Source organism: Zonotrichia albicollis, chromosome 6 (assembly GCF_047830755.1).
Source record: "Zonotrichia albicollis isolate bZonAlb1 chromosome 6, bZonAlb1.hap1, whole genome shotgun sequence".
In the NCBI taxonomy this organism is placed as follows: domain Eukaryota; kingdom Metazoa; phylum Chordata; class Aves; order Passeriformes; family Passerellidae; genus Zonotrichia; species Zonotrichia albicollis.
The window spans coordinates 27,309,926-27,335,613 of NC_133824.1; the positions used below are offsets into that span (position 1 = coordinate 27,309,926).

The 25,688-nt window shown below is 44.7% G+C and overlaps 1 protein-coding gene across 10 annotated transcripts in view; it reads left to right on the forward strand.

Annotated features, from left to right (window-relative positions):
* The window catches only part of SUSD6 (sushi domain containing 6), a 91,777-nt gene extending 67,686 nt beyond the window's left edge, over positions 1-24,091 (forward strand). For all 10 annotated transcript variants that reach the window (XM_074542881.1, XM_074542878.1, XM_074542880.1 and 7 more), the window contains 4 exons: positions 12,186-12,383; positions 15,306-15,444; positions 16,532-16,953; positions 17,962-24,091. In XM_074542881.1, coding sequence (XP_074398982.1) covers positions 12,186-12,383; positions 15,306-15,444; positions 16,532-16,953; positions 17,962-17,987 — 785 coding nt within the window. In that variant the 3' untranslated portion in view covers positions 17,988-24,091. The remainder of the gene's footprint in view (positions 1-12,185; positions 12,384-15,305; positions 15,445-16,531; positions 16,954-17,961) is intronic.
* The last annotated feature ends 1,597 nt before the right edge of the window (positions 24,092-25,688 follow it).

Here is a 25,688-nt window from a genome sequence, read left to right on the forward strand (position 1 = left end):
CCCAAACTTCCAAATCAGTACATTTTGGATAGGCTGAGTCAGAGGGAACAGCTGCTGCTGCTGAAAGGACGAAAAATGAATCAGTTGCAAAAGTTTCATTAGTGAAAGAAGGAGGCCTACCAGGGCAGTGAACTGGCTAAGTGTATCTAAACTCAGAAATTATTACTTCAGATTCCCATGTCCCCTTGGACTTCAGGACTGCCTCATGAGCAGACTAACGACTGTGCATTGATCTTTGTCAAGAGTAACCCATAACAGAACTGGGATGAGAAGGTGGGCATGAACTGGGCTCTAGGGTAAGGGGAAGCCAGTTGTGATGGTGGTTGATGGTGTCTGCCTGAGTTCCACCTCATGGTGGACAGGGAGCAGTGGACTCCTGCTGCTGTTGGTGTTACCAAGTCATATGTGTCATCCTGAGCTTGAGTGGCCATGCTGGAGTACACAACAGGGACATATTTTGGGAAACTCGCATAGCAGGAACTTCTAATGCCTTTCTGGGAAAAGACGGCTGACTGCTGTACTAGCCTGAAGTTTCAGGAGTGGAAGTTTTGTAGCCATACAGAAATCCACAAGCAAGTTAAGTTTCCTGAGGCATTGCTAAATTGAGGGCCTTGTGTCGCTTGCTGGTAGAGACAAGTTTTGCTCTGCTGTGTCTTTAAGGTGTGTTTCCCTGGTGTCCTCACCTAGTGTCAATAGAGGGACTGTATTCATTTCCATCAGGTCTTTACAGACCAGTCACCTGTGTCCTAAATCAGCATGACTATCATGTTATGCTGAAGAGCATAGTTATGCTTTTTCCTATACTGTCTCATCGTTCTTACTGATGCCTGAGATGTTTTTCATCACACTGGAGGCCCATAGTGTGTGTCAGGCTTTTATCCTAAAAAAAACCCACCTTAGGATATTGCTGTATCCAAACTGAAGGCCCACCTAGGAACAGACAAGGAAACAGTGGGGTATATGTGCAGGTTACCCCTGAACTGGGGATCAGTTTTTAGTTTTGGAAGTTTTGAGAAACAGGTAAGCAGGGACAAGATGACAAATCAAAGCTGTATGAAGTAAGTTCCTGCACAGCTGTCTGTTTCTTTTTTGTAAGGCCATCAACTTATTTTGACAATTCTTATTATTTTTAAATAATCTCCTCTTTGTTGCAATATAAAAGAAAATCTAGAACTGGAAGAGCCCACTCTTAGGAGCCCACAAGGCTACTGGGTTTTGGGTTCAAAAGCAGAATCTGGAACCTTTTGATTATACAAAGTGTTTTTACAGCACTTGCTTAATTTCCTTCTTGGACATGTGAAAATAATTATAGGGTGATTGGAGGAAGGCACAGGGAGGCTGGAAGCAGCCTTAGAAAACAAAAGCAAATGAAATATGGCCACTTGGAAAGCTGCACTATGCCCATGGGTGAGAGCAAGTTTCTGTATTAAATGGATTTTTTGGAGCCACTGTACTGCTGACTCCAACTGCAGCCCAGATGCAAATTGTTTGTACTGTCCTGGCAGTGTGGGATGTTGTAAAGTTCTGGTCACCTTCTTTATGGGACTGCTCTTCATCTTTATGGGACATAAGTAAGCTTCACGAGCTTCCACACACATCACCAATAACTTTAATTCATTTGTGTGTGTGTACAGCAGTACTGTATCAGAAGATCTTAAAAGTACTTCTCCAGTTGTTCTCCAGTTTGCTTCCTCCTCCTTTTTAATGTTTCCGGAATTAATTTATCATCCAGGCTTTGCTTAGAAGCACCAGGTTTTTGTCTTATGATTTGGTGTTATCCTGATGCCCAGAATGCCTGGCATGGATGGAGCCCTGCTGCAGCCAGCCCTGTGCAAGCATAACACAGAGCTAACTCTGAAAAACTGGGCAGTGTCAGTCTCGGAGCCTGTCAGGCTGAATCACTCGGGAATGTCTCTGAGGGGACCACATTGCAGGTGGGCTTATTACAGGGAAAATAATGCAGTTGTCACAGTGATAGCACTCTTCTAGGGAGGCAGATGTGCTGCTGGAGTGCAGTTGTTTGGTTGCTGCTTTCCATTGCAAAAATCTTCCTTTTGCAGATGTGGTTTTTGTTAGACCTGGAATTTGCATCTTGATTTTCAACTGCCGAGCATACAGCAAAGTCTGTCCTGTTTTGAAGGGGGAAAGAAACTTGAAAGGCATAACATTTATTTTTCTGCCAACATATCAGTGACACTGGGAGTTCTTTAACCTGAAGCAAGGCTTTCTAAGGGACAGAGAGAAGTATATTTTATATCCAGACAATCTGTAGCACTGTAGAAGCACTAGTGTGGCAGTTTCATATAGCCTAAACATTTTGACTCTTGTAGAATGTAAATATAATTTGCATTTTAGTGTAAGCTTTGATGCTAATGGTTTTCTTTTTAGGGGATAGATAAAGTACTGGGGGTAAAAAAAAAAAATATATTTCTAATAGAAAGACAGACAAGACCCGTAATTAATGTTGCACTAGCAGGCTTCCTCCGTGGTTGGCTAATCACAGCTGAGTGTTAATAAGCATAGAGTTTTTTTAAATACTGTTGTAACATGTTAATTAAGATAATTCCTCTCCATGTGTCTCTTGAGTTACCAGATGGCGACTGCATTGGTGGAAGGCTGCAATTAGAGTCTTTTCTTTCTTGCTTTTTCTTCCCCTGCCCTAAGGGGAAAAAAGAAAGAAGGAAAAGGGGAAAAAAATGCAGCTTTACTGTGTCTGGGATGGCTGTGAGGGGTGCCTGTTACTGTACACATTTTAAGTGCTTGTGTCTAATTATATAAATGCACAGCTATATGATTATATATACAAATCTCATTGCTTTGGTTCTTCTCATTTACCCACATTATGACATTAAAAAAACATAAGCCTCCTTTTCAGAGTATGCCCTTGCTGGGGAAACTGTAATTTCCCTGTGAAGACTCCAGCCCTGCTCAGTTTGGCCTTCTGTCTGTGACTTCAGAATAAGCAGCATCTGGAGCCAGTAAAGACAGAGAGCTTATTTTTCAGTGGACTTGGCCCCTGCTTAATACACAGAACCCAAAAGAGGGTTATGTTTTGCAGTGTGTTTTTAGGAAGGCTTCAAATATTTTAGGGGCAGGGTCAATGAGAAGTGTGTGCACTTACAATAGAGGCCTTTTATTGACTTCTGCCTCCTGTAAGTTAAATATAAAGAGGTCCTTTAGCCTCAGCTGTTGTGACTAGGCCCCAGCAGCAGCTGCTGTATCGGGTTTGCCCCTTTGGGAAATGACCCATCTGCTATAGAAAGCCAGAGTGCTGAAAAGGAGAAGATTCAAAAATCTGTTCTCCTGATTCCAATCCCTATCTCCTCCCCAGAAATTACAGACCAGTGGAAAACCTGGGCATCTGATAATCTGTGTTTTACAGAGTAAATCCTGTCTCTGGCTAGAAGCACACCAAGTTGTCAACTCTTGCCAGCTGGCAGAGGATGGCTTCAGTCTGGGTCCCTTTTCACGTGTTCTATCTGCAGCTACTTTGTTTGTGTAGTTAAAACACACAGGCTAGTACACTGGTGGGCAGGAAACAAAAAAAACCCACTAAATACCTTGAGCTACCTGGAAGGGGAACAAAGCATGCTTCACCTCCACCAGGAGAGACCCTCTTGTCCTCTGGGGAAAAGGCTTTCTAGTGACTGCAGCACACATTTGTGTTGGAATTTCATTGTGTGGGCTAAAAAATGCTCTGAAGATGCTGGAGGAGGATAAAATCTCAAATATTATTCCCAGATCAGGTCATTGTGCTTCTTGGAGCCAGCCTGCCAAGAGAAACCCTGGTGTAAAGCTCTTTGTGTTCAGCACAAACCTGCTGTCAGAAGCAGTGACGTTTGTCCCTGAAATACTTGATGAGCAATTTCCTAGCCTAATACTAATCCAGGCTCTCTGCCTGGGAAGGACAATGCAGGAGCAGAGGGTGCATAGTGGGAAGCTGCTGTGCTGAAAGCTTTTGAGTGCATCCAGGCAGACATGGTTAGTTGGAAACCTGAAGGTATTTAGCATTCAGAAATGGAACTGGCACTCTTGTTGGAAAATGTGGGTGGGGGTGACTGCTTTTCAATCTCCCACTAAAGCACATCCCCTTGTTACTGCTTTCTCCACAGGAAGGAAGGTGTGGGTGGGGAGCGGCACTGCTGTTGATCAAAGCTTATCAAGGTGCTTTTTCTCTCCAGACCAACTGCCTAGGAAGTGTTTCTTTCTTTGGTAAAAGATGGTGTTTAGTTGACATAGCTAGTCTAAAAGAGGTATGAAATTGTAACAGACTTGCTTCTTACTAAAACTGAAGAGCTGCAGAGGGAAGGGCTGCCAAAAGTGGCTTCTGCTGTTTATAGGCTGGTTTGTGTGTGCAAGGGAGGAAAGGAAAAAACAAGGATATTGCTTCTCTGGATTTCACACTGAAAGCGAAGCTGGCTAGTCATCTTCCTCCATCATCTCCCTTGCTGCAGAAGGCTCCTGGAGCCAAACCAGTCCTGTCTCGGGCAGAAGGAAATCTTGTATGACTGAAGGCCCTGGTTTAAGAAGAAAAATTCCTTGCTGTAAAAGAAGCTTGTGGAATGTTTTCTTCTTCAGTCAGCCTGTTTTCCCCTGTTCCCCCAGAGAATGACACAGCAGGAGATTTGGGTTAGAGGTACATGACAAGTAGTTGTGTGTTCTTTGGATAAAATAGGTATATATGTTTTTTTTTTAATCTTTTTTCTTCTCAAGGCAGGAAACCACCTTTTGCCTAGATTCTGCAGAGCATAGGGGATAAAGCAGCTAACTTGGATAGTGAATTTCCCATCCAATAGTTCCAAAGGGCTTATAAAATAAGTGCTTGTTGTTGAAAATGGCGCATATGCCAGTTGCGTGTGTGCCTTTAGTTTTGGTTTGAAAAACATGAAAAAAATTTCATGTTTTTTTCTCTCAGTAGGTGCATAGTGGGGTTTGAGTTCATTATGTCCTATGTAAGGATCTGTCCTACCTTAGCAAATGTGGAAGTGTTTGAGACAATGTCTTCCCTGAGAGGAAAAGTTACACTAAAAAACAAGAAAAACCCCCAGACCTCAACAAACTCACCAAAACAAAACCAAAGAAGACCCCAGCCTAACAAATTTAATTAAAGTTACTTGCAGTGTGTTCTGTCAGGTGTAACCTGAGGCACTGGAGACTGACTGCAGCTTGTGGCTGTGGCTGACTACCCTGCAGTGTGGCTAAGGACAGCACTGATGCTGTTATCTGGTTGGATCACATTCATGCTTCTCTGAGTACTGGTGACAGAAGTTAGGAGTATATCCAAGAAATGGGTAAAGGGAGGAGTAAATTCTTTCCTTTTTGGCTTACTAAACAACCGGGAGAGTAGCAGAGAGGTCAGGTAGTACCCTGCTGGCAAGAACTGAAACTCTGCAAGGAGAGAAAAAAAGATGTCTCTTCTATTAGCAGCTACGGCCAGAGCTCTTGTTAGGAAGCAGCTGAATGCGTTTGGTGAGGCCAAACCAACGCTCAGTGTCACCCCTGAGTGGGATCCATGGGCAGCACTCTGCTAGAATTGCCAGACCCTATAGAAGCTGAAGTGAGCATTCTTGCTGCTCCTTGGCTTGCACTTCTGGCCTGCTGAATGCATCAGGCTGTCCTGTTTTTATTGTGAAAAAGCATTGTGTAAAAAAAAGATGAAGCCCTGTGTATGAATTGCATGCAAGTAGCAATTGATAAAAACCCCACTATTGCTGCAAGCCCGTCCAGGGCACGCACTGGAAAAGAGCTGTGAATGTGGCTCTGTTGTTTTCAGCATGGTGTTAAACCTGAACCTCAGGTCTGAGATGCTGAAAATGCATAGCCTCTGCAGAAGGCTTCAGATGGAATTAGTATTTCAGAGCACCCATTTAGCTATGGCAAGACCCAGACTGAAGGTGGGAATAGAGAGGGAGAGTTTCTCCCTTAGAGTTTGGGGTTGTTTGGAAGTTCCTTGCCAGAAATTAGCAATAGCTTTTGCAGTTCCCTCAGCTATATTGAGGTGAGGAATGCACAAATTATCCAAGTTGAAAACTGAAGTCTCTGTAGCAGGGACAAGTAACTGGAAGATGGGGATATCTTGTGTTTATTTTGGGTGCTTTTCTAGATATGCTGTTTTTAAGGCTGGTGTCAAGTCCTGTCCAAAAGAATAAAGATGACAGTGTTTTAGAGAACTGGAGACTTGGACAGAGAAGTTCTTCTTGCCACTGTGGAGTGTGCTGAAGCACAAGTTGTAAGAGGGTGAACAGGAAATGACTGTGACCAGGAGGAAACCTTCCCATGTGATGGGAGATAGAAGAAGAGACAAAAAGGTGGCAGGTCTTGAGGCAAGCCAATGTTTTCTGAGCTATTCCACAGTAATCCTACTGTAGGGCAATCAAAGTAGTACAAGAAAGTTAGGATCAGGCTTCAGGGGAATCAGCATGAAAGCAATGGCATGGCTTCTAGCACTGGGACAATTTAATTGGGTGCTTCTGTGTTCTGCTTCACAGAGATGTTTGCTCACCAGGTAAGACCTGCTGACATGAGACATCAGGACAAGTTTAACCAGACTAGCTAGGGGAATATTTATCTTGATTAGGAGGGTGTTATTTGTTTGTAGGATGTTTTTCTTCAATCTTGATAGTGTCTGTTAAATGGAGTAAATGTTGTAGATGAAGAAAGAGAAATACTGAGCTTAGCATCTTCCATTTTTAGCTTCCACATCACACAAAAATTGTGCTATGTCTAAAAGGCCAGGAGGTGTTAACAGTATCCAAGCAGGCACATGCTGAGGGCATCCAGCAGAGCGGTTTTATGCACAAATGGCTTCCAAAGTGCTTCAGCATAGACCTGTAAGGCTCCTCTGCCACTGCTCTGAGGGTAGGCAAACCTGCTAGGGCACTTGTGTGGTCACTGAGGGATTTACCTGAGGCTGGGCCCAGCTTCCTCTTGAAGCTGCCTCTTGAAGTTTGGGCCTGACTCATGTAAAGAGCAACTTTATTTTTTCAAAACTGTTCCTGTCCTAGTTTTAGTGACCTTTGTGCCCTGCTGTGGAGAAGAAAGACTATTACTGAATGTTCAGTGTAAAACAATTGTCTGCCCATGTAAGGTGAACAATGCTGTGGCTTGTTCTCCCTCAGTTACAAACTTACAGTTGTGTACTCTGGCAGATCATGGTTAGAAGGGATTTTTTGTTTGCTTCCTTGGTTTATTGGTTGGTTGGAGTGGTGTTTTTTGTTTAGTTGTTTGTTTGGATTTTGGTATTTTTCTCATAAAAATGCATTTTTTAAGGAGAATTGGGTTTTCATCTCTATATAGTCAGATGGCCCAGTAAAAGAGGTTAGTGACTAAAACAGTTCAGCTTGGTGCAGAAAAGAGGGGTGTAAGACCCCTTGCAGAGTCCATGAATCTTACTGATTGAAGAAAATAGAGACAGTGCCAAGCAAATTAGACTGTAGAGAGGTCTTACACTTCTATGTGGTGTTATGCCTGTGCAAAGAAGGTTAATACTGAGGAGCTTTTATAATTCTGTGACAATTATCCAGTCAGATTGAAGTATGATTTAATCTTTCTTTGTATATGTGAGTGGAGTGTATTGTTCTTCGTGCTTGCCACAACAGGCTCATCCTGCTTGAGCTTTGTAAATCTTCTGCTTATCTGTGAATTTCACTCTCAGTGATCACGGCTCAACTGTGCTTCTGTGGTTTATGTTCTGAGCACTTAAACCTTTCACTTCTGTGTCAGCACACAGACCATATGCTTCCATCTGTGGCATTATATATGACCATGGCTCGGGTTTGAGTCTTTGTTACATTATGCTGGAAATGCTTTTAGTTCTGCATCTGGTTCACATTCAGGACCACTGCTCAGCTCCAGCTCAGCCAGGACATGAAAGAACCATTTCATCCTTTGGTGATTAGATGAATCAATTTGGCCAACTGAGATATCTTACTGTCTCTAAAAGAAGCTGGATTCCAGCTCCGCACAGCTGTCTGTGAATCTGGTGGAAGAGGAAGCAAGTGAGGATTGCTGCTTGAAGGAGAGCCATGGAAAAGGAAGCTGGTGAAAGTACAATGTGATGTTGCTGTCGCTGCAACAAAAAAGGAGATTCCTTAGTGTTGTAGTGGTTATTGTCCAGCTGGTAACAGCTATTCAAAGAACATCAGAGCAGTTAGCCCTCCTTGAAGGAGGACACTATTTTTTCATGTGACTAAAACAGAAAAATACGATGCTTATAGGTGGTTTGGTGGGATGCTGGGTGGAGGTACATACTGGCTTAGTATTTTTTCATGTACATATTAAAAAACTGTATATTAAATACCTAGTGATTTGGAATGGCATTTACAGAAGCTCCAATGCATAACTTAATTTCTGCCTGTCAATCTGGAAAGGACAATTTTTTTATCTCTGAATGGAGTTCAACGATGTTCTAAGTCTTTGGACTTCTGTTTCCTTTCTGTTTTCCAGCAGCATATGCTGGCAAAGAACCAGCTCTCTCAGGAGATGTCATAAGCTTCAGTACCTCCTAGAAACAGGGCCTTTGGGAGCATTTGCTCCTTTGTACAAAGTGGAGAAATGCTTAAAACCTATTTCTGTGCATCCTGAAAGCTTGATGAATCAAGATCCTGGCAATAGCTATGTGAGCCTAGAATGTCAGTAACCCCCTTGGAAGTTGGTGACTTCTGTAACTTGGCTGTCTTACTCTTCCCTCCCTGGCATGAACATTTGTCTTAAGATGTCTCACAAGCCCTGGGGTACTTCCAAAAAGACGTGTTTCAGGGAGGGAGTTGATGAAATTCCTGCATGTATCTTTCTGTTCCCAGCAGTGACCCATCCCGACAGAGATGTGCCCCAGGGCAGTAATGCACAGTTCAGCCCCAGCCCCTTCTGGCTGCTGACCACAGGCAGGCACAGGCTACTCTGGGTCTGCCTTCTGGCAGCAGCTGGTACCCAGCTTTTTTCACCCCTGATGTGTCAGTGCTTTTTTCTGTGGACAGCAGTAAATGGGATGCTCTGCCTGGTTCTGCATTGTTGTGAACATACCAGTGCTGCAAGCTTGGGCACAAGCTTTGCTGCTGGAGACGTAAAGGATGGTGCAGAATCAAACTTGTGCTTTGTCTTCTGTTAGCACCAGTTTAGAGTGCACATATGGAGGCAGTTGAAGAAACCTGTTATGGAGAATGCGAAAGCTGAGGGCAGTGAAAGCTTAGGAAACAGGTTGCTGCATTGTGTCCTAGGCATTCTGGATGCCTGTTATGCTGGACTGCTCCCTGGTTTGCAGAGGTGCTGCATTCTGTCAGAGATGCCAAGCACAGAGACTTTGACTGTCTCAGTTTTTCAGGTACCACCAGTTCATCATTTTACCCACCCAAGCCTTGCCCTCAGCAATTTTCAGTGCCATTAACACTGTCTAGTAGACCTCCCCAGAGCTGCAGGCTCTGAGCAGCTTTGTTCCCCTGAGGCTGCCTTGGAAAGGACACTCCAGGATCAGCTCGATCATGTAGAGGGTGTTGATGTTCTGGCTGCCTAATCCGTACCTTATTCATGTATTTCCCAGTACACGGGCAGTGTTCTTCCATCACAGTGAATGTGACATTTTAAAATACTTGTGCACTCCTGCATGCTGTGATGACAACTGAAGGTTGGGGGTAGAGGGAACGGGAGGTGGTTGATTCTGTAATCCCTTCCCTGAGAACAGGACAAGTCAGGCATAACTGCCTGAACACATTTACCAGCTGCTTCTCTCCTTTCCTGTCCAAGTGGTCTGTGGAGGTGAGGAGGAATCGCAGTTTGCAGTTCAATAGCTGTGCATCTCCTGAAGACCAGGTCAGGGTTCTGCAGGTGCCTGATGTGGTGGTGTTTCCAAGCCTTTGAGAGTGCTATTGCAAAGTATTGAGTGCCTGTTCCTTGTTGGCTGGCTGATTTTTGTATGTAACTGAAAAATCTCATCAGTGTAGGTGGGATAGAAGGGGAACCAACAGTGAGCTGCTTTGTGTGCAGAAGGGCTCCTAGTGCAGTGGCCAGGCTCAGCTCCTGGGCATAGCTCAGGAGAAAAGAGAACTGTGGGACTGAGCTCTTTGCTGCAGTCAGCAGAAAGATGCTGTGCATGACTCCCAAGCAATTCCAGGTACCTGCTGTGGTATAAGGAGCTGTAGGGAAGTTGTCCTGTCTGCTCTTGAGTCTTGGCAACTGCTGTGGTGGTGCTGTCTTTTACCCACAGCTCTCCACCTGTGCCAGGAGAGGTACCTGCTAAACCACTAAAAATGTCTCTGGTGCTCAGATGGTTTTGCAATTTTTAGCACAAAAACCTCTCCTGGACTGCAGATGAAGCAGGGCATTTGTCTATGTGCTTGAATGTGAAATGTGCCACTAATGTGTTGCTTTGGCTGATCCCAACTGCCCTGAGATGTTTCACAGGTTCACAGTGAAAGGAAGTTCAGCCTCACAATGTGCAGGATTAAAACACTGGTTACAAAATTATTGCAGAAAGAAAAGATGAAAAGCACAGAAGAGGTAACAGTTAAAACTCATGAGGCACAGGACAGTGACTTCTCTGAAGCTTATTTAAGAATAAATCTCAAGAGCAAAGTCCTCTTGAAAAGTTGCTGCTTAGACCCCTGTTAACCTTTTCTGAAGAAGTAAATTGAATTGCAGTTATAAAGCTGGCTGAACCCATACCAGAGCATTTTTGCCTTCAGTCAGCACTTCATCTCAGGGTGTATTGGCATTTGCAAGCACTACCTTTGCTGCATTCTCACACGTGTTTAGGTTCAAGAGTTGTTTGCACTAAGCAATGTGGCAAATTTTTCCACAGAGAATGAATCTCAAGCTTTCTTTTGTTTCTTAAATCTTGCTAAAAAGCCAATTTCTTGAACTTTGCCCAGCTGTTTGTTGCTGTTTGTCCCACAGTGAGTGAGTCACATTAGAGGTAGAACATGGGAGAATGTGTGCTCTGGGATTTAAGGACAGGCCTGGGTCACCATGCTCTGATGGAACACCCCGAGTGGGTTGACTGATTTTCCATACCCCAGAATGTCTCCAGAGGGATCTATGATGTATTTTCTTTTATGAAGTCTGGGAAGTTGATGTGAATTTTAAGGGAAAAATCTGGATTTCTCCATCTTTCAGCCAGGCAGATACATGTCAGCGGAAGTTATTGGGGCTGTTCTGTAGGGTCATTGTGACCTGCCAGAAGAGAGGAAGTTCTGAGCAAGACAAATATCCTGTTTTCAGTGCAGTTTCCTCCATTTTTGTTTGTTGTTTTTATTTGAATGGCTGTTGAAAATTCTGCAAGAAAAGTTCTGGTATGTGCTAGATACCACATGGGCCTGTACCCACTAGTCAGGGTAATGGAGGTGCAAAAAGGAATGTGAAGCACTGTTAACACTCAAACAGAGGGTTTTTTTAAGAAATGTTTTCCTAATACACTGAATTCCTTTTTAAAAGTAGACTAGAACTTTTGGTCCTAGAAGTCCCCTTGAGATGATCAAGTCCAACCTTTGATGGAACACCACCATGTAACTAAACCATAGCACTGAGTGCCCTGTCCAGTGGTTTCTTGAGCTCTTCCAGGGATGGTGACTTCACCATCCCATGTGCAGCCTGTTTCAATGCCTCACTATCCTTTCAGTGAGGCAGTTTATCCTACAGCAACAAAGCTCTGTTGCCAATCTTGTTGGTGGCATATCTGTGTAAAATAGTCAAAATCTGTGTGCTTTTACAGGCTTGTAGGGTGCCTTATGATGAGGCAGATCTGCACCTTGACACTGTGTGCCCATAGTACAGAGGGGTTTTTGCATTCTTCTTTCCTTTCAACAGGTCTTGCACTCTCTCCCTGCCAGGCTAATAGGAAAGCCTGGTTGTTAGGTTCACCCCAGTCTCTAGTAAAACAGCTGTGGGGAGAAGATAGCAGTAAGGATTTCCTGGTCCTCTCTCATGCAGAATCTGTGTTGTGTCACTGTTCAAAAATATCACCAGTTTGGTGTCTGCCGGTTGGACTGTACTACTGGGATAACAAGCAGTATTTATCAATCACAGAAACGTTATCAGAGGTGTTCTCTGGCAGTGTGTAACAGCCTTTCTTCTTGGTTTTAGTAGTTTCCTAATTTAGTGGGTGTTTCTAGGTAGAATCTGCCTGTGTTTCATATATACTGTGTAAAAAGTCTCTTCTTCTGAGACATCCTTCATGATATTTTCTTTTTTACCAGATTGTCCCCAGCCACCACAACCTGAGAATGGAGGCTATAAATGCCACCCTAGCCCCTGCAACAACCCTCTGACTTCAGGCAGTGTCATAGAATATCTGTGTGTTGAAGGCTACATGCTGAAAGGAGATTATAAGTACTTGACATGCAAGAATGGAGAGTGGAACCCAGCCATGGAAGTCAGCTGCAGACTTAGCCCAGGTGAGTGCTCCCTAACTCTGGAATTGCCCTTGCATTGACTTTTCAGATTATCCTTAAGCACTTAGTGTGATGCTGAGGAAGTCCATATGGCTGTCTCTCATTGCTCCAGCAATTTCATAAATGCAGCTCACAATCATGACTCTTTCTTTAAAATGTCTCTTCAGTAGCAGCCTGTCAAATGCAGACTTAGAGTCCCTAACACAAGGAGAAAAGCCATGGACAGGAGTATAAAGTAGGCAACTTGTTACTTATGTGGAGCCTCTTATCTTGAGGCTCTCGTCCCAGGAATGCTGGAAGCCCTAACAGTAGCATTTTCCCATGCTGTCTGGTTTTCCTTGATGGGTTTGATTGTGCATCTCCCTCAGTGAGTCTGTGCAGGGGTGTGTGTGTGTGTGTGTGTGTGGAGTCAATCTTCCTGGCAAACAGGTTAAGTAATCATTGGTTTCCTGTGCTGAAAAGATTGATGGTGCTGCTTTTCACTGTACTGGTGGGAAAGGACATTGCTGACAAATGATTTCTGCTTCTCTCCAAATAGAAGTGGGCAGCTTTTGTTTTGTGTCTCCCCAGCTGAACAGGAATTCCTCCATCAAAGCAGCAAAGTAAAAAGATTTGCAGGAAAATATTCATAGTACAACTCTTAATTTGCCTACTACTCTTCTGCTTTTAACAGTGGGTATATTGGATAAAAGGAGAACTCTCTCTCCTCTTGTAGGTGGGCTTGTTGGTAGAACCTTACTACTCAGTCCTGCTGAGCCAGCAGGATGTACACTTCAGAATTAAGTCTCATAATACATGAAGCAAAATGTGTCAGCTTAATTGGAAAGCAACAGGGGAAAAAAAAGTACCTTCATCAAATTCTTTATGGAGCTCACTGCATACCTGTGATCTCTGGAACGTCCTGTCCCAAAGACACTGTATTTTTATGCCACTCCAATAGCCCCTTCCTGTGATTTATAAGGAAGGCTCTGAGAGTTTACCTGGCAGCAAATGAATCCTGAAGGGGTTTTTCAAATTCAGCTTAAGCTTCCTTTCTGCAGTGATCCCCCTTCCCCTTGGTGCAGCCAAGCCAGAGGGCAAAGCTGTGCTATTGCACATAGTGTTCCCTGAGTGGCACTCCTGCATGGTGGCACTTGGTCTAGCTAAAGGATAGTGTTGTGATGAACAGAAATCCCTCAGATTTCTTTAGCATCTTGAAGGGTCAGTGGCATTACCAAAAATATGGTGCCTTAAAAGTGAAAAAGCCATTGCTTTCACAACACAAGCTTTAAATCAACTGTTCAGGGTCAGAGATAGCTGACTCTTAACTAGTGGGTCTCCTTCAAAAGGCTCAAAGAAGGGGAAGGAGGTGGGAGACTCTAGAAAGGCAGTAGTCTTAAAATTATTGATAAGGGTAAGATCCTACCTGCTCCATATAGATAAATAAGTCCCTAGCAGTTATCACATGTTTTGTGCAGCTCTGAGCCTGTCAGCCCCATAGCCTTTTGGCAGTTTATTGTATGAGGTAGTGACATTTTTTTGGCATATGAGATGGTAAATGTTCTGGAGTTCACCCTGGATAGTGAGCAGTTTGACAGCATCATGTACTGATGCTGAAAATGGGTCATCTTCCCTTGTTCCTGTTAGTGCCCTGAGGAATGCTGGAAGTTAAAATCCTTACTCAACCCTATTTGCCATAGAGAAAAATGTGCTGGTCACTGGTTTTTGGGTTTTTTTCCCTGAAGAGGGGTCAAGCTACTTCTAAAAGATTTCAAAGAAACAAGTTTAAAACAACTAAACCAAGTAGGTTTGACCCCAAGAGATGATGCAGAAAATTGCGAACTAGGTTTCCATCTTAAATGCCTATCTTGGGATAGATTTCAGGCGGTAGGCTTAAAAATAATGATCCTCCAACTCTTTTATTTCTGTTTACCTGTTGTTCTGCCTCTCATCCCTCATTGCATGTGTCCTGAATTCCCTCTGCAGTCTGAGCCCTGTGCTCCTGAAGAATGTGTTGGATATAGGATGAACTGAGGAATTGCATAAACCAAATGTGCAATTCACAGTAGTATTTGCTGATAGGTAGGTGAGGCTTTTTGGATCCCTACCAAAGGCACAAATAACAAAGGGACAGAAACAACACACAGAGAAAATTATTTCCTCTAGAGAGGTGAAAGGACTAGTGTAGCCTTCTAGGCATGGTATGCAGTGCTCAGCAATACCACCTCCAAGCCCTTCTCTCTTCACTCCCAGTTTATTCCTGCACAGGTCTTTTAAAAGCCAAATTGGTTTCCGTGCAGTCGCACAGCACAGCTGCAGAAGGGCAGGAAAGAGTAACGTGAACAGGGCACATGTACCCAACACTGAAAACAGCACCCTGAAAAAACATCTGCATTCCTTCTCTATCCTCTGGCATTTGTTTGTGTGTGAGTGAAACTTAATATTTTTTGTGTCTTAATTGTAATAAGTGCATAATAATAACTAGCCAGTTGACTTCCACCCTTCTTTGCAAGGCTGTTACATTAGTTGAGAAAAAATGATTTTTGGAACTTTTTCTGTTGTTTGGCCTAAAATAGGTTGATTATTGTGCTAGACAATTATTGGCCTTGCTGGGGACATCATGACATTCTCTAGCTTTTGCTCAGGCAGCTCTATACATAACATGACCCTTAACACCATCTGTCAGTTCCCATGGCCTGCTTCCCTTGCTTTTCTTTTAGCTGTGTGTTTTTCCAAGGACCCTTGTACATGCCTGTTTTATTTTGGGTTCCCTTTATAGCTGATGGAGAGGTGTCAGCTTGAGCTGCACTGAGATAGGTGGTGTGTCTTGTATGGGAAACTTGGGTTCCTTGCACACGCACCCAGGAGTAAGTCCTGAGGAGCAGTGTGAATGTTTTTCCTTCTCTATGTTACACATTTTACCTTGTGTTCCCCTTGGTTTTGTAGAGAAGGACTCTCCTCCCACAATTGGAGTGCCCACACTGTCCATAGTAGCCTCCACAGCGAGCTCTGTCGCCCTGATTCTGCTGTTGGTTGTGCTGTTTGTGTTGCTGCAGCCAAAGCTGAAGTCGTTCCATCACAGCAGGTGAGTGTACTGCGTTTGGAGGGGCTCAGAGGCCCCCTGTTTCTTTGCAGTAGAAACCCATTCGGGTAGTTGGGTCCGACCTTTGTTTTGGAGCAACCTGGCTCCTTGCTTCTCTGTTCCTCTTTTCATCACCTCAGGGACATCTCTGCCCCATCCTGCCGATCCAGCACTTTTCTGAAATGGTGGTCTGTGATGCCCTCCTGCAGTCCCAGTCTTAGGTGCCACTCACTGAGTGACTTCCTTATGCTCTTGCCTTGGCTTTGAATGGAAAAAGTTACTATACTTACTAGCCTGGCTGTAGGTCAGTTTCCTACCTCTTCTAGCCTCAGATAGCTACTGAAGTCTGTGTCTGGGTGTATATATGTGCATCTTTCCCTGACTGCTTCAGGGATTAAGCAGTCCTGCTCTTCAGATACATGTGCAAGTCTGCCATTGTTTTCTGCTGCAGGAGAATCCTCCTGGCCTGGGTTTGTGGATGAGAGGAGAGACCCAGCCATAACACTGCTGCTAGCTAAGGCAGACACTCCAGCCGTGGGGAGGTTGAGAAGTGGGGTCCTGCAGTCTGCCCTCTTCTGAAAAGACCCAAACTACTAGGAAAGAAAAATTTTCTCTCAGGTCTTACAAGGCCAGATGATTCATGGTGTGCCAGAGCTGTCTTCCCCATCGTGCCAGAGGTTACCTGGCCGGCGGAACAGACAGTGCTGGGTGTTGTGGAATGTAGCAGTGCACCAGGCTGTGCTCTTTGCCAAAAGCACAGAGCTGAGTCATGACCTTTGTCAAATTTAGCTATGGTGGTAAGTAGGGAGTGGGGGAAGCATTGTAACCTTTTCAACTCTTGCTGCTAAATCCATCGGGTGCTGCGAATTACAGCCCCTGCTCATGTTTAGTGGCAGCTCACATGGGGCTCCAAGACTGCTTGCTTGACCTTTTTTAATCACCATTCAAGTTTCTGTCCTCCCCTAAATTGTGAGAGTTACAGTTCTGCCAAAGGAGATTACTTGGGTTCTTAGTAGGATATATATAGGAAAGTAAATACTCAACTTGATTTCTTTTTTCTCCCCCCTCCTTTGTTCCTTTGTTTTTTGAGGCGGGACCAAGGTGTGTCTGGAGATCAGGTCTCTATTATGGTGGATGGTGTCCAAGTGGCCTTGCCATCCTATGAAGAAGCAGTATATGGCAGCACAGGGAATTGCATTCCACCCTCAGACTCCCGAGTGCAGATCGTGCTCTCAGAGGGAGCTGGACAGACTGGACCCAGAGAGATGCAGCAGCAGGACCAAGGGGCTCACAATACCTTTGAAAGAGAAGATGAAGCCCCTGGACATTCTGGACTGTGTGAAGCCAGTGGCTCTCAGCGCTCTGAAACTGTTCTTGTGCATCAGGCTGCTACCTCTTCCTGGGTAGCTGGCATGGCTAGCAGTAGACCTGTACACAAAGAGGTCCAAGATTCAGAAAGCAGTGACATACAGAGCCTTTTATCACTCACTTCCTCTGAGGAATACACAGATGGTAAGTGGCTTGTGCAAGAAGCACTAAATTAGACCCTTTTAAGAGTAGGTTCTGAGTTGATTATCTAGGGTGAAAAATGGCAAGGGATGCCCCTATGTGTGTCTGCCACTGGAGCAGCTTTTGAACTGATCCAGTCTCTATAGCATGTTTCACCTCTTAAACATGTAAGCAGTATTTAATACCTTCGGAAGAATTCTGTGTTCTCAGAACTGGGAGCCTAGGGCAGTCTGAGCAAGTTTGTCTACTGCTTACTTTTGTTGTAACAAAGGATTTTCAGAGAAATCCAGCCTCTAGCATCATAATGCAAAAGCAGTAAAATAACTGTGTTTGTGGAAACTAAGTTGGTGGGAGTGGGAGGACATGCTTGGAATACAAACCCTTTGTGATGGTTGGGTTGCTTAATTTTTAGAGTATTTTAGTGAGCAGCTTTCTGCCACAAAGCATTCAGTGCTGCAGCCTTAGCCTGCAAGACCTAAGAGGGATGTGCTTGAACTTACTGTAGAGGGCAGAGGGGCAAGTCTGTTGAACAGTCAAAACATCTTTTATTCCTCACTTCTGTGCTGTCCTGAAGGAGTGGCTTTGCAATGCCAGAGCTGATGTGAAGATGTAGCTTAAAGTTGCTTCTACAGGGACTACTGTGTCTTAGGCAAGAAATGTAACTGGCTTGTAGATAGCTCAGGGCAGAAATTCCCCTTTCCGTGATATTAAGAAATGCTTTGTGTTAGGAGGGTAATGCAGGACCCGATATAAACCCAGAGTGGTGATGGAATCTGTTCTTGGAGTTTTTCGGGGCTGGAGCTGGTGATGGTCCCACTCTCAGGGGCAGGTTGGAGCAGAGCCCTCCAGAGTTCCTTTGTGCTGTGATGTGATGTGATGAGAGGAAGACACTGCATTGTCACATTTTGAAAGTGGGAGCCTGTCTTGCTTTCAATAGTACTTTTTCTGGTGTATGTTAAACTACAGAACTTTGACTACTTTTTCTTTTTTTTTTCTCTCCCTGCCATTCAGATATTCCCTTATTGAAGGAAGCATGAGGTCTGCTGTGTTTGTCTAGTTTTCTCCATTTTGGATTTCTTCCTCCTCTCCCTGCCTTTGGGACAGAAGCACTCTGTGCAGTCTTCCCCATCCTCGCAAGCTGTACCCTGGATACCTCCAAGAAGAGATGCCCTCAGCTGAAGATCCAAAGGATGTCGCCAGGTTGCCTCCTGGATGCACCAGTGGAGTTGGTGCAGCACTGGCTTCCCCATTCCATCAGCATCAGGGGCTCAAGGAACAGAGTGGATTTGAGCTCTCCTCTCCTCTTCCCCAGCCAGATGTTTGACAGCAGTCTCTGAAGAGCTGCTCTTTTCTTGTGCCTTTCTCCTCCTCACACCGGCTTGTTGCAGCTTATCAGCCTTTCTAGCCCTTTGCTGCCCAGAGAGCAGGGGCTAAACCTGCTTGCTCGCTGGGTGCAGACACACTTTAAATATACATATATCTGTTATATAGGCTCTTCTTCCAGCATCCTCTGTGTGATAGGGCAGGACAGAATGCCTAACTGGGACTGGCATTGGCCTTGGGGGGGCTGCAGTTAAGGGGCAGCTTGTGATGTCTAGAAGCACCTGAGATGAGATGGGCTGTGTGACAGCTTAGCTCTGCGGGAACAGTTCACTGAGAATTGCTTAAAAACTGAAGGCTGAGAAGTCCAACATGTAGGAATGCCCTCTGTCCCATCTCTGCAGGAGTCCATTCCTGAAAATGACTTTTGTCTCCTCCTTCTTCCTCTACCAGTGCAGCCCAGTGGAAGAGGTTCAGTGTTTGAAAATACCATGACAAAAAATGCCTGTAGGTAGTGAATTCCTAGTGCCATTGGTGCAATCCCAAATTCCTTTTCCAGCCACAGTAGGTACTTGAATCCTGGGTAGCTGCCATCTCGTAGGCTGGTGTGTCTTCCTTGCTTCATAGAGCAAAGGGTCTTCTGTTTTAACCTGCTGGGCTCCAGTGGGCCCATAGAGAAGGGCTCCTCCCTTGTGGCTGGGAGTAAGCAGCTTTTGTAATGCTTTTCCTAGACACAGTGCCAGCCTGTTGCTCTGAGGGAAAGTTGAGTGCACTGACAGCAGTGCTAGAGGACACCATAGCTTAATGCTGAAGTTTTGAGGATTGTTTCAAGTTCTGGTAGTAGGGAAGAGAAAATTCAGAGATACGTGTACCTCTGCCCGCCACAGTTATCTACAGCAGGTCAGATTGTCTGTGTTGGGACTCTATAACTGCAGGAAACCACGTTTGTCTGGGGTAAATGGTCCAAGTTCCATGGGATTGGTTTCACAAGAAGAGTTGGCTTCTTAGATGCATGTACCTTGTCATAACTGTCTTGAAGTAACCAGGGAAGTGTTTGCCCTTATGAGAAGCTGCTATATTTTTTGAGTTGAAGGAGCAAAATGTCATGGCCTTACACATGATGTGGTAATGTACAGGTAAACAGGGATGCTGTCTTTGCTGCTTTGCTTTTGGTTTGCAATCCTCACCGTCCTCATCCTTGTTGCTACAGTTAAAAAACCATTACAGCACTTGACAATAATGATAAAACATCTTTACGTAGAAAATCACTGTGGCTTAGCTCCAGTTCTTTGAAATGGGGATTGGCCATAGTGTCCAGCTGTGTATTTGCTATTCCTTTTCCTGAATAGCTGTTAAATCCCAGGACATGTGGAACAGTGTGTGCCTGTAGATGGAAGAATCCTCTTTTCCCTATCCTTGTTATTGAGAGATGTTAATTTAAAATGAAAGTGTTTTAAACATCCTTCCCTGTTGCTCATGTTACCCTGCATTAACACGGGAATTTGATAAATCCCATTTGGGTGATTTAGGTATTTTTTTTAAAGTTTGGATAGTGAAAATTTTGTGTCATTTTACAGTGGGCTGTGGTATCTCAGCTTCAAGAGCTGTAGAGGACAAATGTTGTTTACACATTTGCCATTGGAATTTTTAAAAATAAGCATGGGGACAATTGTGTTTAGCTTTTTGAGTGTTGGAAATGGTCTGAGCTTGAGTAAATTCTCCTTCATTGGTTTATTGGAGGAGCTGAGCAGGTGTAGTGGTAAGGGAGTGGGGAGGAAAGTCTGTGTGACTTTCCTACTGCCTAAACAGCTCAGAGCAGGAGTTGCTTTTTATGCATTTAAGGTCCTGTCTGCTCCAACTGACCCTCTGCAATTCAAGGTATAGAAGTTGGGAACGTGTTGCCTTCCTGAAAGGGGTAGTGCTACTTCCAGGTTGGTGGGAGAAGCTGGAAGCTGATCCCAAGGCCTTGTGCTGGATGACCACCTACACCACCAGCAGAAAACACATCCTTTGTGGCCTGGCCTCCTCTCTGCTGTTGTAAAACAAGCAACTGCCAGCTTGGAAGAGAAAATTCAGTTAGAGTGGGGAAAAAAAGGAAGCAAGCTCTACAAAGAGGGAGTACTTTAATTTCACAGAATCACACAGAATTAAGTAGGTTGTAAAAGACCTTTAAGACCATCAAGTCCAACCTGTGACTGAACACCACTTTGTCAACTAGACCATGGCACTGAGTGACTCCACCACCTCCCTGGGCATCCCATTGCAGTGCCCACTCACTCTTTCTGTGAAGAATTTCTTTCTAATGCCCAGCCTAAACTTCCCTGGCGCAGCTTAAGGCTTTACCTGGGAGCAGAAACTGACCCCCACCTGGCTACATCCTCCTTTCAGGAAGTTGTGGAGAGTGATAAGGTCTCCCCAAGCCTCCTCTTTTCCAGGCTGCACAACCCCAGCTCCCTCAGCCTCCTCATAGGATTTGTGCTCCAGACCCTTCACCAGCCTTGTTGCTCTTGTCTGGATGCATTTCAGCGTCTCAATGTCCTTCCTAAATTGGGGGGCCCAGAGCAGGACACAGCACTCAAGGTGAGGCCTCACTTGCTGAGTTCAGGGGGCCAGTCCCTGCCCTGGTCCTGCTGGCCACACTGCTCCTGGTACAGGCCAGGATGCCATTGGCCCTTTTGGCCACCTGGGCACACTCTGGCTCATGTTCAGTCTGACAGCAGACAGTGAGCCCAGGGTTCTTCTGCTTGGCAGCTGTCAAGCAGCTCTTCCCCCAGCCTGTAGCACTGCAGGGGGTTGTTGTGGCCAAAGTGCAGCACCTGGCACTTGGTTTTGTTAAAGCTCGTAACATTGGATTCTATAAGAATTGTTGGAAATGGCTTTTAATGAGTTGGGGAAATGTGGAGGTGGAGGAGGGAAATATGCAAGTGTAGCTATTGTGATCAAGCATAAACAGGCAGTTTCTCTTGGCTTGTTGAGGGTGTGCCAGCAGCTTCCAGGCCAGTCTCCATGCTGGCTGGTAATCCATCTGATTATTCCAGATCCTGCAGAAGAGCTCTATTCCCTGTAGCAAATCTTGTGAGAACAGGCCCCAAGGATCTGTGTGAGCCAGAATATGGAACACAGTTTGAAAGCATCACATTGCTCATCTATATCCTCAGCTTTAGAGTTAATTTTCTTATAAAATGAGGTGAAACAGCAGGGAAGGAATCCAAAAGATGTCTGACAACTTTTTCAAAGGGGAGGGAGAGCAAGGCCTCACTTTACTGGTTATCAAATGATTATTACCCATTCATGTTTGTTTTAGTTCTGCAGAGGCTGAAGGAGTGCGAAGTCTTTGGGTAGAGATACAGGAAATCAACTTTGTACAGTCCTGTCTTTATGTGTGGGAGCAAGGCCTGAAGCCTTGCTCAGATGTGAACTGTGCTCTGCCTCAGAAGTGTTTGTTATCGCTGAGCTGAGTGTGTTCTCTCTGGATTTTGCCAAAAGTAGATGCAGCCTGGATCTCAGTGTTGTGGATAGGAAGCACAGAGGATCAGCCTTGCAGATGTAGTACAGTAAATGGGGTTTTCCCCCTTTTTTTCCCCCTGATGGGGCCACACTCTCCATACCTTTTCTTCCACCACTGATGTCTGGGAGAAGATTTCAACAGGAGGCATTTTTTCTTATTTAACACTCCCAACCTAATCATCTCATGCTTTGTCATATGTGCTGGATTCTGTGATATTCAAGAACATTAAAATTATTTAATTATATTGAGAAAAGTAAAAATAGCACTTATTTTAAAGCTTTCCATTATTTTTGGAGTCTGACAGTTGAGGGGGGGAAGGGCCTTTCAGAAATTCAGGATATTATGTGCAATAGAGAAACTTCCTTGCTCCTTTCCAGTTCCATAGTTCTTTTAAAAACTAAATGCAACTCATTGCGGTGTTTACAGCCCAAGCATTGTAGAACTGGACCAGCCTGAGAGAACCATGATGTGAAGCTGGCAGTGACCCATGGGGAAGTGGGCCAGTCTCTCATCAGGGGCTGCATCATGAAGCTCACCTCAAATGATAAGCCAGCTTGGACTGTGTCACAGCCTCCTGCCGCCTTGAAGGGTGTCAGCAGCACTGGTGAGAGAGGGGATTGTGCGTTCTGGTTTCAAATAGCTCGTGCCTCCCCATCATTAATTGCAGAACGTGTAAAAATTAAGTCAGGAGGGATGCACTGAAGCATGTGAGCCTTTGGGGTTGTTGCTGAGTTGAAACATCATGAGTTTTGGAGGGAGAACAGCTTAATGCATTTTTATCCTTAACCACCAGGGAAGTTGCTGGGTAGCAGGACGTGTACTCAGCAAGCATAGTGCTTTTCACCCCTTGGACATGTCTGCTGAAGTTTCTCCTTGGCCTTTCAGCTCTGGTGTGGTGAATTGTTTACTGCATCTGGGGTCTTAATTTGGCCTTTCAGTGTGTGGAGAACTCAGTTGTGTAGGAAGAAATCTGTACCACATGCTTTGGGAAGAAACATCCTAAGGTGCTCCAAGAGGTGGATGACTTGGGTCAGTACTCAGGAATGGGGCTAAGAGAGCAACTGGCTCAGCCACTGGAAATAATCTGGGATGATTCAGTTGTTTGCAGCACAGAAAAGGGAACACAAGGAGCTGTCTAAGGAAGAGCAGAAAACAGAGGTTTACTACAGGCTAATGAGCTATTGCAATCATGACCAGGTTGTAAGGAAGCTTGTGCTTTGTTAGATGATTTAGCATACACCAGCAGGCTTGCTGTATTAAAAAAAAATAATGTACAACCGGTTGGACATGCTGAGCTGTCCTTGCTGACCTTTTTAGAACATACTTGCAAAAAATGTGGTTTTACTGTTCTGATAGCAGTTTAAACAAAAAATCAGCCTTGTTACTCTATCCAGATATCTATTTAAATAAATTTCACTTTGGTTTTTTTTGTATATAAATGCAATAAATCCCATTCATTTTGCACATTCTGCCTCACCCTATCCTCACCCTTCAGTCCTTACCAGGGAACAGCAGATTGAATTTGCTCTATGTGAAAACCTTCACTTGCAGAAGAGCTTCATTAGTAAACAGTTTTTCTCTGCTATAAGCTTTGAAAGTGCAAAGAGGTTTCCTAGAGCAGGCTTCATTTTAAGGTGTTTTTTATACAAGAAGTAAGCCTTCTTCCAGTCCTAGCACACCAGGACAGAACACGCCCCTTCCCACACTTCAGGGCCCTGTGTTCAGCACTGCTTTCACACTCAGCCCTCTGCAGGTGATGTTCAGATCTCTGTACCCACCAGAACATGTTCTACTGATGCTCTGCATATGCTTTCTGTAAACTATGCTTTTGCTTCTGTCCTTGAGTGAGATCAGACAGAGGCAACTGAGTTCTGCTGGAAAATGTTTTAGTTCAGATTCTCCAAGTTGTTTCCTCCTAAAAGAAGACAGAGTGAAGTTGTCTGTGAGGCAGAAGTCCAATGATGGGGTGGGTAGACTGCTGGTAGTTGCTGATCCAAGTGCAAGGGGAGCTTGATTGCCTTTCTGCATTAATCTTTTCTTTCTTGTATGTGTTTTCTTTTTATCTGAATTGCACCACTATGGAATTATTTGCAGAATGGTACTCCATATATATGTGGGATTTAAAACCATAACTGATGCTGTGCAGGATGTCACTCAATCAGTTTTATTTTGCTTTATTTTATATGTATTTTCTGGTATCCTGTACATTGCAGTGGGTGTGAAAATAGTATTTTAATATTTGTACAAAGTTTAATTTAATTGTTCTATGTATATAACTGCATTTCTAAATTAAAAAAATTCTTTTGAAGTGAAGCTATAATTTCTTGTGTTTGTTTGGTGGGGTTTTTTCTGTTTTGTTTTAACTGTTTAGGCCTTGTGGCCTGGAAATGTAGCAGATGATCAATTAATTTGTTGCAGTTGTGAAAACCAGGATGAAGCTAAAACTAAGGAGGCTCAAATGGCTCGGGGAAGAGAGGTTCAGAGTTGGTGCAGCCTTAGAAGGATTGAGTTTCCAAGTTCAGAAGCAAAGGCTGCCCTTGGTCTGCTTGCATAGAATCCCTTGAGGAATGAGGCCAGGCTGGGCAGGGGGGAAAGGTTTAAAGAGAACATGTATCAGTGGATTCCAGAGAGGAAGACAAGGTAAATATAATAAATGGCTAATTAATCTTTGAGTCTGTGTAAGAACAGTGTGTATAGGAAGAGAGTGCTATTTTTAGAGGGGAGATAGCTTTCATTGGTGAAATAATAATCCCAAGTGGGTAGCAAGACAGTATAGGAGACATTAGAGAGATCTACAGATACAGGGGTTAGTGCATCTGTGAGTGCAGAGGGAGGCTGGGGCAGGCTCTGCTCTTCCCTCCTCTGTAGTTGTGCTGCCTTGGGAGGGTGGGAGAAGCAGAAACTGCAGAGTAGACACCCATTGTTCTTTCAGTGCAATATACAGTTCATTACTATTTTTATTAATGTTTGTTTTGCTTCAAAAACTAAGGTAACTGCCTTTTCAGGTAAGTGTAGTAATGAGTGTACCTTTTTTTTAACAGAATCGATCAGTAATGTAATGGGGAAGGGAAGGAGGGAGGTGATCCTTTTGTCCTGCTTGTTCAGAGCAGTCCTCGAAGATGTTAAGATTTTCGTGTAATTGTAGACATGACTTTTGTTCTTTGGAAAGGAACAGCCACGTTAAAGAGAAGGGAAGGGTGACATCTACCTTCCTCATAGTTCCATTTGTTCCAAAAATTATTCCCACACAGCAAGCAGATCTTACTGTAATTTTACTGCTGTGAAACTGGAGCTCCCTGGTCTGTGCATACCTTCCTGCACCAGACAGTTTGCACATGGGAGTCACTAGCCTCCAGGAATTGTTTTTAATTATTGTTTTTCACTAGGTGATGGTCTCCTGCCACAGCGGTTCTGGCAGCCAGGAATATGCCCTTTTGGACACATTGGAAATTATTTGTCACCTCTGGTTTGCACTGGCAATGAGAAATGGCTGTGGGAGACAAGCCTGAAGGAAGGCAGCCTGAAGTGGGTGGTCTGGGCAGCCTTCCTTGACAGCCGGTCCTTTGGCGGAAGGGCAGAACGGCCCGGGCACACGGGAACACCTCTGCTCCAGAGCAGCAGCCCCGTCACAAAGCCTCTTGGAGCAACTCGCTCAGGAAAGGATAGATGGCTGCTGCCCTCACCAGGCGTCCTGCCAGCCTCGCCCTGCGCTGCTTTGCTCGCAGCCGGCGTGGTCCGTAACCGTGGGCTGTCCGAGAGCACAAAGCCGAGAGCGCGGCGGTGCCGAGCAGGAACCCAGCGCTGTGACCCAGCCCCGGCCGGAGCGGCGCGGTCCGGGCTCCGAGCTGCAGCGACACCAGCGGGCAGCTCTGCGCTCGGGTACCGCGGCTCTGCCCCTCGGCTGCTGCGG